Below are 13337 nucleotides of genomic sequence, written 5' to 3'. Positions count from 1 at the left end.
CATGTCACCAAATCACCAAGAAGATGATACTATTATAAACACCACTATTCTGTTGAAGAAGTAAACATATAGGGTGCATCTGAGACAAATCAGGTCAATCGAGAATGACAAAAACTATGTTTGAAATCAGAAATAAATTGTTTCTAAATGTACCTTTCCAGAAGCCTCTCAAAACCCCATTCATTATACACTTCCTCCTATCTCTACACAAGAACATCAATACAACACTCATATGCCACTTTCTCAGTGCTGGCTGGTGCACGTGGTTTCCTATTTCAGTAAAACATTTACTTGTAGTGTGGATGATACTGACAGGGCTAATCAATCACCAAAACTCCATGTGAAGATGATGATTCATGCGGTATAATAATTACATTTTTTCTTTTTTTTGCCAAAGAAAAGGACAACTACTTGAAAATATATTTATTGACCTTTACTTCACTATGGTCCTAAGAAATGGGTTGTTAGGCAATCTCATCATGGTGCAAACTTCAGAGTGTAGGCACACTAACCTAGATGGGATAACCAACTACACACCTAGGCTACGTGGTCCAGCCTACTGCTCCTGGGCTACAAGCCTGTATAGCATGTTACTCTGTGGAATACTGCAGGCAACTGTAACACAAGAAGTATTTGTATATGTAAACACAGAAAAGGTACAGTAAAAATAGAGAATAAATGATAAAATGGTTCACCTGTATAGGGAGGGCACTTACCATAAATGGAGCCTGCAGGACTAGAAGTTGCTCTGGCTGCATAAGTGAGTTGAAGAGTGAATGTGAAAACCTAGGACATTATTGTATAACACTGCAGACTTTATGAACACTGTATGCTTAAGCTACACTAACTTTATTTAAAAATATTTTTCTTCAATAACATACTAACTGTAGTTTACTGTAACTTTTTTACTTTACAAACTTTCTAATTTTTTACAACCTTCTCCTTTGTACTAACACTTAGCTTAAAACACAAACACACTGTACAGCTATATAAAAATATTTTCTTAATTTATAACCTTATTGTATAGCACTTTTTCATTGTTTAATTTTTTTACTTTTAAAACTTTTTTTGGTTAAGAACTAAGATACAAGCCCTGGCTAGGTAGCTCAGTTGGCTGGGGCATCGTCCCCATACACCAAGGTCGCAGGTCAGGGCATGTGTAAGAATCAACCAATGAATGCATGAGTAATTGGAACAACAAACGGATGTTTCTCTCTCTAAGTCAATTGAAAACAAAAATAAAACTAAGACACAAACACACACTTTGGTTTAGGCATAAACAGGGTCAGGATCACCCATATCATTGACCCTGGTGTGTCTCCCACCTCCACACCTTGTCCCACAGGAGGGTGTTCAATGACAACAGCCTGAAGGAACCTGTTATCTCCTATGACAACAGTGCCTTCTCCCGGAACACCTCCTGCTGGAGGAGCTTCTTGAGAAAGTTACCACTCTTTTCAGAAATGCGTCCATGGGTTTGTTTGGCTTCTCTTCTTCATCATACATTTGCTTGTAAGCAGAAAATGCATCATGAGCATTCCTCTCTATTAAGGAAAACCTTTCAGTGGTAGTCTCCCTGTTTTCAGACTTTTCAAGAAGCCTGCTAAAATCTGCAAAAGCTTCAGCTAAACCCTTCACTGCAAATGTTCCTGGGGGGGGCGGGTCTTCTTTTCCTTCTCCCAGTTTTTTCTCTTTCCTCTTCTCCAGCTATGCATTCCTGTTCCAGTTCCAACGATCCAGTCATTGGTCAGTCCTCAGAAACTACCTCCACATGCGCCTCAGTGTCATCCTACCCCACCCCCCACTCCCCGGGGAAAGGCATTTGCCGTTTCCACCACAGTCTTGATTGCTGCAGCCTCCTCATCCTTGGTAAATCTTGTGAATCTCTTCAGTGTCTTCTTTCAGGTTGCCATTCATGTAGCCTCTTACTGGCAACATTAGCAGTGGATTCTGTATACTTAGGGGCCATGATGAACAGGACACGAGAGTAAATCAGGTAGAAGAGAAAATGATGCAACCAGGAGACATGGCAAACACAGGATGTATGAGGTTGCTGCCAGTATAACATAGCATATTGTTTGCAGCAAACTTTTGTTTAAATAAGTAGAAAGAGTACACTCTAAAATTATGATGATTAGTAAATGTACAAACCAGCAACATAGATGCTTATTATCCTATTATGTACTGTATGTAATTGTACTCACTTTTATAGGACTGGTAGCACGGTAGGTTTGTTTATACCAGCATCACCACAAATAAGTGAATAATGCACTGTGCTATGAAGGTACAATGGCTATGATGTGACTAAGTGACAAGAATTTTTCAGCTCCATTACAATCTTAGGGAATATAATCTCACTGTCGAATAGGGGGTATGTCATTAACCAAAATGTCATCATGTGGTACATGACTGTATTAAGAAAGTTATACCTGTCCCTAAGAAAAGAATCACACAAAACAGTTTTTAGTGATATGAAGGATAAATTCAATCCTAATACCGGCCATCTTAATCATTTTAATTTAGACTATTTCTGGGTTGTTTTCAAAACGAATGCTATCATTATTAAAAACTTTTAAGAGCAATAATACTTTAAAATTAGTAGTTGAAGGGAACTAGGCTTGCTAGTATACCGTAAGTGATTCATGGTTTTAATACCTTCCTCAATAGTCCAATCTTACCTGTAAAATTGTTACAAATACATGAGAATTTTAAAAGAGTTATTTTTGCAAATGCTTTGGGGAAAAATACATTTACATTTTTAAATGTCCTTAAAACACTACTTCCTATCAGTAAAATTCTGAATATCTTTTAAGTTAATTGCTTCCTCGCACTCACTTGGCTAAGAGGGCAGAACAAATCATAGGCTCCTATGTGAACAGTAAGTAATCTTAAATCCTCTAATATAGTCATCTGCATTCACACCTGGGAGAATGAGTTTATTTTCTAGCTCATTCTAGGTTATTTTACTGGCATACACAAAAGCAAAGCTATAACCTAAGTTCCACTTCTGCTGCCATCCCTGTGGTTGGGTGGCAAGTTCCTCTTGTTCTAGAATAGTACAGGTCCAGTAGAAATCTCCTGATAATGGAAATATTTTATAGTTGCACTGTGCAACATGGTAATTACTAGTTATATATTGCTGCTGAGCACTTGAAATGTGGTCAACTCAACTGAAGGACTTAATTTTTAACTTAATCTAAATTAAATAGTGACATGTGGCTACCGGTTACTATTTTGGACTGTGCAGTAGAGATCCCAGAATGCCATAGTCAACAAAATATATCAAGTCAGACCTGGCTCCTGTCAAACTGGACTTGAGTTAGAACCATACTGGGTTACCCTCTTTCCCACTCAAAAGCCAGGCAATAGATCCAAGGGGACATACAGCCAGGAGTCTGCAAACTTTTTCTGCAAAGGGCTAGACAGAAAATATTCTACATTTTGTGGGCCAATAAGCCAAAAGGTCTCTGTTGCAACTAATCAACTCTGCCATTTCAGCACAAAAGTAGCCAGACGATCTGTAAAGCAACTTGTGTGACTGTGTTCCAATAAAACTTTTATTTATAAACAGCAAAATTAGAATTTCATATAATGATCATGTGTCATAGAATATTACCTCTTTTAGATTTTTTCAACTATTAAAAAATGTAAAAACTATTCTTAGTTCACGGGCCATGCAAAAACAGATCACTGGGCCAAACCATCAGCCTGGTTTGTAAATCTCTGAAATACATGGAAGGTTACTACTAGACATCAAACAAGTACAAACTTAAAACCACAATCAGATCCCACAAAAACGGCAACATCAAAGGTCAGTGAAGACACGGAGCACCTGGAACTCTCCTATGCTGCTAGTGAAATATGATACAATCACTTTGGAAAACTGACAGTTTCTTTAAAAAGTTAAACATACATAGAACCCAGACATTCTATTTCTAGATACTTAACTCAAGAAGCTAAAATTTATGTCCAAAGACTTGCAAATGAATATTTATAGACTGTTTATTCAGTGACTAAAAACTAGAAACAACTCAAATACCCCCAAGCAGTGAATGGGTATATAATATGCGGTACATTTATACAATGGAATACAACCACTCAGCAATAAAAAGAAAGAAAAAATAACCAACTATTGATAATGATGCAACAACTGAATGATTACCAAAATCACTGTACTGAGTAAAATAAGTAAAACAAAAGAGTACACAGTAAGTCTGTTTTATAAAATTTCAGGAAATGCAGCTAATTTACAGTGACCGAAAGCATATTGGGGTGGCCTGGGGCTGAGAGGACATACTGCAGAGTTAGGGGAAAGTGCTCTGCGTTCTGACAGCTGTGAAGGAGACACAGGTGTGCATTTTGTCCAGTTGCACACTTTAAATGGTGCCATTACTGTATACACAAAGATGATTCTGCTGGCATCATATTTGCCCACAGCAATCCCTATGACTTTACTTTTGTAAGTGCTGTTTAAATTTGAGGAGCTGGGTAAGGAGGGATAAACGGGAAGCTGAAGTCTCACACTACCACTGCTGATGGGAAGTGTACCTCTGGGACCTCTAGGGCACAGTGACAGAAACCACATCAAAGAGCTTAGAATTGACAAGCTGTAGGAATTCTGTGCATAGAAACCTTTCCTGTTCCCAACACTGTGTTGTCCCTGTCTGGAATGTGGATTTTAAGTTAGACTACAATGTAGAATTCCAAGAATTAGTAAATAATTCTTTACATTACAGCAAGTTTTAATTTGTAACACCTTTGGGATAATGTCCTCATTTTAAAAACATCCTATTGCTCAGGTTCAATTTGTTTAAAAACTTTGTTATATTGGGTTGGCCAAAAAGTCCATTAAGTTTTTTCATTAAAATAAAAGCCATTTTTTGTTTTCAACAACTTAAATGATTTGGATATTTTGAGAACATCAGCTATTTCCTGCATAGTGTAACACTGATTGTTCTCAATCAATGTCTCAATTTGATTGCTATCAACTTCAACTTGTCTACCTGACCGTGGAGCACTGTCCAGGGAGAAAGCTCCAGCATGAAACTTCACAAACCACTCTGACAAATTCGGCCAGTCACAGAACCTTCTCCGTACACTGCACAAACCCTTTTTGCACTTCAGTTGCATTTTTACCTTGCTTGATATAATAAAGCATAATATGCTGAAAATGTTACATGTTTTCTTCCATCCTGTTTTAAAATGGCTACACAAAAATTCACCAATTTTGATATTTTTAAAAAATGCACACTGATATAACAGCTGTCACAACACAATCTAATACAATTGTTTTGAATGATGTTAAAGACAACAAAGTGTTACTAGAGCATCTTATGGAAAAAACCAAATGAACTTTTTTGGCAACCCAATAGATCTTATGAAGGCTTGAAGAAACTTGCTCAGCCCTGGCACAACAGGTCAAAATATTAAGAGTAGGGAAAACAAAGTTCCACTTTCCAGTTAGTTTTAATTATTCTTCTAAATTCTTGTCTATGCACTAGACTAGTTTTTGACAAAACCTTACAGGATTCCTCAGGGTCAATGATAAGCTGACAATAAAAAAGTCATCTACAACAAAAAACAAATAATATTCTAATCTGTGGCTATACATTTGACAAGATGGGGATGAATTTTTTTCCCCCCACCAAGAACAGATATGTGAAACACACTCCTGGCTTCCTAGAGCAAACTATGTGTTTGTTACAAGTTCCTAAAGTCAAATTACATTTCATGCTTGGCATTAGACAATGTCTTTTTTGGAAGACAGGAAGAAAACACCAAAATTCAGGAGTCAGTAAAGGAGAATGAAGTTAAAAAACTGAACTTTGAAATGATTTTTGCCAAATTTATGACACATGCTTTAAAACTCTGCAAGCAATTCTAAATAAAATTAGGAAAAAAATACTGAAAAACAAACAACACCTGCATCTCTCACCTTTCCTTTTTACATCTTAAATACATCCCCCCTTTGAACCATGCAACCAACTCAAACTGTAGGGCAAATATTTAGATAATAATTCTTTCTAAGGCTACACACTTTAAATATAATTAATCATACAAATTACAGATGAAATCAGTATTTGTGTCCAACACAAGTTTGAACCCATAAAAAAATCAGAAGGACATCACAGCTGTAAGATCATTACTTCCTGAAAGAGCACAAGGGATACTGCATTAATTTAGTTTTGTTCAGAGGTATTTTAAGAAATGCATTTTGGGCCCTGGCTGGTGTGGCTCAGTGGATTCAGCACTGGCCTGTGAACCAAAAGGTTACTGGTTTGATTCCCAGTCAGTGGATATGCCTGGGTTACAGGCCAGTTTCCCACTAGGGGGCGGTGCATGAGATGAAACTACGAACTGATGTTTCTGTCCTTCTCTTTCTCCCTTCCCCTCTGTCTAAAAATAATTAAATAAAATCTTTTAAAGAATGCATTTTGGTTGTTTTCCAAGGACTCTTAAGTGAGAATCCTTTTTCAGTATATTAGCATCAACATCTAATTTCTCGTCCCGTAAGAACGGTCTCTCACTGCTTACAGATGGGGTAGAGGAAGGCATATTAAGAGAAATGAAACAGAAACATTAATATGAACATAAATATCTTAGAAAAATTTATGAAAATGTACATGTGAATTGAGAACACAGTGGTTTACCTGGGAGAATGGTAAAGATAACAACTGGAAATCCCAACCAGAATGTTGGAAATACAAGGGATTTAGCAGGTCACCTAATCCAGGCTCCAAGACAAAATGAACTGCCCAATTTAATGGCATAATACAGCTAAAAGGGATTAGCATGGTGCCTGGCTAACACAGGCTCAATAAATGTTGCTTCTCTCTCCCTCTCTCCTCCCCACAACCAGGTCCCATACCAGTTAAGTTTTACAACAACTGCCATCACAATCATCACCTGAATGGTTCAACTGTGCACCAGGCTTCCCAAGACGTCCTCCTATCAGCCTATTTCAAAGAAGATTTCATTACTATTATCTCAACAATACCAACTTTCTAGAGTTACTGTGAACATTAAATGAGGCCATATAAAGCAGCAAGCAGCTAAAAGTCCAATAAATGCTAGCATGAAGTTTCCAATTCTGCCTTCTCTCAAACACACCCTTTCCATTTAAGGTAGGAGGGTATGTGTGTGCACATGCATGAATATGTGTGAAGGGTGGAGAGAGCCAGGGATGCAAATATCAGACATAGGACCCAGTTTTTGATCATTACCCTTCTTTCCTCAAGATTCTGATATGCCCCTTGGGTATCAACCTCATTTCATTGAGAACCCCCTGCTACAGTGAGTCACTACAAAGGAGAGGTGTGAACTCAGATGTACTGGAAGGGGAGGAAATGGTCATGGGAGTAACAGTCTCCATTCGGGAACATGCTGACAAAACACTAATCTCATTACAAACCCTATTTCCCCAATTAAGAGGCAAAGCTCCTGAAAATAGGATATCACATCTTATATTCCTTCAATGTGTCAGCCTAACACTTAGAACAGGACACTACACACTTGACAGTCACTGTCATCCTCAAAATTCAGTATTTACAAATTCAGTCTACATATAACTCTCTGGGAACACACACTGTGACTCTCAAGTAGCCTCTTACATAGGTCAAAAGAGAAACACTTGTAAAGCAGTTTCTGAATAAAATGTAGTGAGCATTTTCATCTAAAAAGGAATGTACCTTTAAACTCTAGTTCTGAAGTCCATGAATGGCCTGAAATTGTAGGCAGATTTCTGAGAAGGTACCCTTTTCCTTCCTGGAGAGCACACAGCTTCCATCACATTCTCAACAAACACCCAAACTGCCCAGTAGCTGAAGAACCACTGCCCTCTATTACTTCTCCCCTGGCTTTGAAGTTCAAGCTCTCATGTTCAAAGGCAAGCCTTACTCAGCTTGACTTCTAGCATATTAAAAATCAAATGAAAGGATAGTAGTTACCCTCAGGAGAGTGTACAATTAGTTGTCGAGAGGGGGACTTGTGAGGCACTGATAATATTGTGGATTTAGATGTGATTACAAAAGAGTGTTAACTTTGTGACAATTCATCAAGCTGAACACTCAAGATTTTTGTAAATATTTGAAGGTATATATATTTAAAAATTTTCCTTTTGAAGGTGTATTTTAATAAGATTAAAAAAATAAACCGGTAACAAAGATGGGTGGCTATACAAAGCAGACATCAATGTGTAATGAGAAAAAGAAGTCCTTAAAAATTAAAAGACCTTGCGATGAAGACCTGAAACCTCTGGGCAACTGCTAGTAGAACACTGAGGCCCTGAGTCCATCAGCCTATGAGTGACTGAGGCCTGTCAGTGACCACAGGAGCAAGCACAACAGCAGATACTCCACCCTCAGCCAAGCCTTCAGGCTGACTGCAGCCCCAGCTGACAGCTTGATTTCAAATGAAAGACCCTGGACTAAAGCTCTCAAGATAAGCCACTCAGATTCCTGAGGAAATCTGCAAGATAATATATGCTTGGTGTTTAAAAAAAAAGATGCAATTTCTAAACATTCTCTTCCTTAAGATGTACTGAAGTAGCCTCAGTAGTTATACCTACAGAGACATTAGCTTATCGGTTTAAATTGGCAACTTTCCCTTTTCAAAAGGCTGTGGTGCAATGTTGCTTTCAAAACTCACCAGAGAAAAAAGAAAATACAGCTGGTGATTATGAACATTAATTTCTGGATCAAATGGGAGTTAATTTCTCTGTAACATACAGAGTAGGAAGCTTCTCAATGCTTCTTTCTCCTACCTCCATTTAAATTAGAGATTCTATTAGAATAATGTTTTGTGTTCTATTGCCTAAATGTTTGAATGATACCACATTCAATATACATCCCTTAACTTTTCCGAAGGTTTTTCTCACAAGAGGAAATATACTAAAGTCAGAGTTATTAACTACATGTAAACTTATTATTATATAAACCTACAGAAGAGATAGATGGGTTCAGTGAGGGAAGGTAGCTATTCCAATATCACCCAACACAAATGCATCATGTTGTGAAATCGATGCATTAGTTCTTGCATCTGTTTGTACTTCTGAAGCCTTCTCAAAGAGAGCACCAGAATTGGACACTTCAGCACTCTGGCTCCGGTGTCTTTTCTCAGCTCTGCAGTGCCCAGCACAGCAATGGGCCTTGTACATATTAAGCATTAGAGTATTAGCATAACTGGAAAAAAGTCACAAAAGCTACCATTTTTTTCAATTTGAAATTCTCCGAAATTGTACAGAACCCCCTTCTCAAAGTGGACTACCCATAGTTGCTATCATTTCTTGCCTATTTTTAAAAGCTGGAAAAGACAACTATCAATTCTGCTATGATCAGGCTAAACTTCTGCACTCTGTTAAATTTTAACCTGCCAGTTGTAACAGTTCTTCATGGCTCCCTGGAGTTAAATTGGTGGTCAATGTTTAATTACTGCACATTAAATTTAAAACAAATTATGATTATATGAAAACAGTATTTTCTGAATCCAGTAAATAATATTTTAAGATTCTGTGTAAGATCTGGCATAACAAGAAAATAACCCCCCAAATCCCTAGAATTAGCTTTCATTTACATTAATATTCATACTATAATTAGTATATATTTAATGTTTGTACAGTAAGTAACACACTTGATATATAATTATAGTACTATATATTCTTCCTTTTCCTCAAGATCCTGATCACCAGCCAGCACTACTAAAGCTAATATCTGAACCTTCCTAATCTTTTTTATTACTATTGGATTCTAAGAGTTGCCTTCATCTTTTTGCAATAACTAGCCAGCAAGCAAAAACACTGAATCCTAATTAGCTTCATCTAACTTTAGATATAAATAAATTTAAAAAAAGATGAGCATTTACTTTATGACGATAAATACAAATGAACTTGTTTTGCTTTTTTACAGTCAATGCTCTACAACCTCTGCCTTCTTGGTGGGTGATAGATGTGATCTAAGACCAATAATAAAAAAACCCACGACAATAAGGAGGTGCTTCCAGCCACTCCTCTGAGGAAGCTTGCCTATGACATCTGCAAAGTTAAAGGACACATCAGATGTTATTTTTTTCATTACTAATGTTTTATGACACTTAAATCTTCCATAAAACACTTATCAATCAAAAGAGATCCTCAAGACGTCAGCCTGAGAATCATGACACTTACTGTCAATTAAAAAAAAAAAGCAAAAAACTGCTCACCCTGGTGGTTCAGAAAAGTATTAGATAATAATGACTCAACTATTTAATATTACACTTGAAACTTTCAAATAATCACCACCTTGAATTTATAGGACTCCCTTTTATTCCTATTTGAACAGTGTTTTGAGAAAGGAATTCCCCCTCAGTGGACTTCACATTTGTCTCTAATTCTTTTATATTCATTCCCTAAGGGGAAATTGTTGTTTTTTTATTGAGGTTTTCTACTACAATGTTAAAGTCTGTGAGTGTCCAATACTACAAGTAATTCAGTGGTCTAACAAAGAAAAGCAATATATGCCCATTTTCTTTAAAGAGAAAAAAATTATCTCACAAACTTATCCTATTGATATAAAGACTACTTGGAGAGTAACATACTATACTTCTTAAAAGTAAAATAAAACACTGGCACACTCTTATTATTTTTTAAAGTTATTAATTTCTTACTCTGGTAGATTTTCATTTTGGGATGGATGGAAGAAAAACATCACCTTACAAAAAATAAGGTAGACCGTCCTTTGAGAAAGAAACGCTATAATGATTGCTTTGATGCACTCTGACTTTCCTCTGCTGAGGAATGACAACCTTTTTGTCAAAGTATGGGAGAGATCACATTAAGAGGTGCTTCTTTACAGGAGACAGAACAGATGCATCTTCACAGAACTGCATGAACTTCCCCTGAATTCCCCTTTGAATACACGGCCTCGATGGAAAGGCAATCTGCTCCAAGCCTGTCCTGAAATCTCAGGGGCACCCTTCTTCCCCGGGGCAGATAAGAACACCCATACCAAAGTTAAAGGGCTTTGGCTCACTTAGCCTTACCTTAAATAAATCTCCTATCAGTTCAGTGCTTTGGTTTTGTTTCTTTTAAAAATAACAGATTACTTGCCTACCTACTCTATTAGCACAGACGAATATTTTTTAAATCATGTAAAATCTTTCACACTTCTTAGAAATTGCTGCTATAAAACTCAAAGTGCTATACATTTATCATTATCATCATCATCATTTTTGTATCAAGTTTTACTACTACTTCTTAATTAGGCCAGATAATGGCTTTAAAACACCAATCTTGTGGTCCTCCATCTGCACAATTTTTGAGGTAATTTTGTCCTAATACCTTGTCCCTCACACTCTGAAGACTTACTCTTATTGATCCCTGGCCTGAATATTTAGTCCCTCTCTCCCAAATCAAAGAACCTGGTAAAAGTCACATCATTCCAGCCTCTTGTGGACACCACATAAGGAATGAGATCATTGATTTTACTTGAGAAATACTATATAATGTGCACAAAAAGCGGTATCTGTCATGCTCTCTACTTTGCAGAACACAAAACCTGTGCAGTCATCTAGAAAATCCGAAGGTTTCTGATGACAGATTTGTATCAGTAACTGCCATAAAAACATCAGATCTAAGGCACAGATTGGAAAAACTTCATAGAGTTTGCAAGAAATACCCCCGCACTCCTCCAGGTTCGGTTCGGGCGGTCCCTTCCTAGGTGGGGCCTGTGCCCTGCCGGTGAGAAGTGGCCAGGGCCCAAAGCACACCTTTGGAAGCTCGGGAGCCGGATGGAGACCCTCCAGAGCGACGGCTGCACCCTACAGAACACCTCCCGCGTCAGACACACCCCCTCCACCCCACGTTTCATGGGAGGTGTGGGCATTCAACTCCGTCGTGCAGAGGGGCGCCGGAGGGCGGGCGGGCCCAGGCCCGGGCACCCATTTTGGAGGATGGGGAGCTCGGCCATGCAGGCTGCGCGATTAGGAGTGTGAAAGGGAGGGGCGCATCCACGGGAGGGGAGGCCGGAAGGGGGTCTCTTGTATTCGGGGGCGTGAGAAGGCAGGCGGCGGGAAAGACTCGAGAGAACGAGGTTTCACAGCGCAAGCTTCTCTTTTTGTTATTCATTTAGAGCTGGCGGGTGGAATGGCTAAGTCCCCTCAGGACAGGCGGCAAAGGGGTCTCCCTCCGTCCCGCGCCGTGGGGGCACTGAGGATTCGCGGAAGGCCTCCCTCCGGCGGGAAGACAGAGATTGCGGAGCGCGGTCGGCTGTGCGCGCCAGGGCGCTGATTCCCGCACCCCCGGCCCCGAGCCAGAGGCGTGGGACGGGGTGCGAGGAGATGGAGGAGGCCCCCGGCCCGGGAGGCGGGAAAGGCCCGGGAGCCCCGGGACGGGCGGCGGCTCGGGGCCCCAAGCAGCGGCGGCACGGGCCCAGCGAGCCCCAAGCCGGCCGAGCCCCAGGGGCCGCGTGCGTCCCACTCCCCACTCTGTGCGGCCGCCCCCTCCCCCGCCGTTCCTCTCACCTGCACATGATCCGCCATTTTGCTCCATTCATGCTCCTCTCCGGCCCCCTCCCCCCCAGCGCGCACCTCGGCCCGGCCGCCGCCGCTGCCGCCGCCGTCGCCGCTGCGCCTGCGCGCTGGGGGCCCGACGCTACGCTGGCGGCGTAACGCGGCCCAGCTGCGCAGGCCCCGACGGTCGGCCGGTGGTTGGAGAATGCGCAGCGCGGCCGGGACGCCGTAAAGGCGCGGGCAACGTCAGCGGCCGGAGCCGTCGGGGGCGGGGGCTAGGGGGGCGGCGGCAGCGCGGCCCGGGGAGCGCGGAGGGAGGGGGCCGGGAACAAAGCTTTGTTTACATGGGTTTAAAGGGGCCGCGCGCTTGGGCTGGCTGGCGCTGGGGCGGGAGCTCGCGCTGCTTGAACAGGTCCGCGCGGCCAGGGCTCCTGGAAAGGCCCGGACTTGTCCCTGCCCAGAGCCCCGCACCTGGCGGACTCCTGTCTTCCCGAGCGTCCTCCTCTGAGTGCCCCCTGGATGCCCCCAGTCCCCGCCGTGGGCCACGGCTGTGACATTGCATCCCTGAGGCGTCTGGCTCTGTGCCCACCGCCCATAACCCCACTTAAGATGCCTGCGTTCTTCTTGACTTTTCAAACTTTCTGCTCCAGTAGACAAGGGCTATTGCTTTCTGATCCTGGGTTTTACCGGGAACCAAAACAGTAACCTCGTTTTCATTTCTATCCTTTTTTCTATAATCATGCATGGAAATAGCCGCCAAATAATGGTAATGGTAGAAATATGCAGAGGGCACAGCTCCAATCTTCCCAAATACCGTAGATTGTTATCTTAGTAGAAGGTTGCCTCCTGAGAAGGGT

At 40.8% G+C, this 13337-nt stretch overlaps 1 protein-coding gene across 2 annotated transcripts in view; it reads right to left on the bottom strand.

Moving 5' to 3' along the window:
* XPO7 (exportin 7) overlaps positions 1–12587 on the bottom strand; it is a 74446-nt gene extending 61859 nt beyond the window's left edge. For both annotated transcript variants that reach the window (XM_045853139.1, XM_045853140.1), the window contains exon 1: positions 12493–12587. In XM_045853139.1, coding sequence (XP_045709095.1) covers positions 12493–12510 — 18 coding nt within the window. In that variant the 5' untranslated portion in view covers positions 12511–12587. The remainder of the gene's footprint in view (positions 1–12492) is intronic.
* Between the last annotated feature and the right edge of the window lie 750 nt (positions 12588–13337).

The sequence above is a fragment of the Phyllostomus hastatus genome, unplaced genomic scaffold (genome assembly GCF_019186645.2).
Source record: "Phyllostomus hastatus isolate PE091 unplaced genomic scaffold, TTU_PhHast_1.1 phas_contig_98, whole genome shotgun sequence".
Taxonomy (NCBI): Eukaryota; Metazoa; Chordata; class Mammalia; order Chiroptera; family Phyllostomidae; genus Phyllostomus; species Phyllostomus hastatus.
The sequence above is the reverse complement of the archived record's forward strand: the minus strand, read 5'-3'. Positions and strand labels throughout refer to the sequence as shown.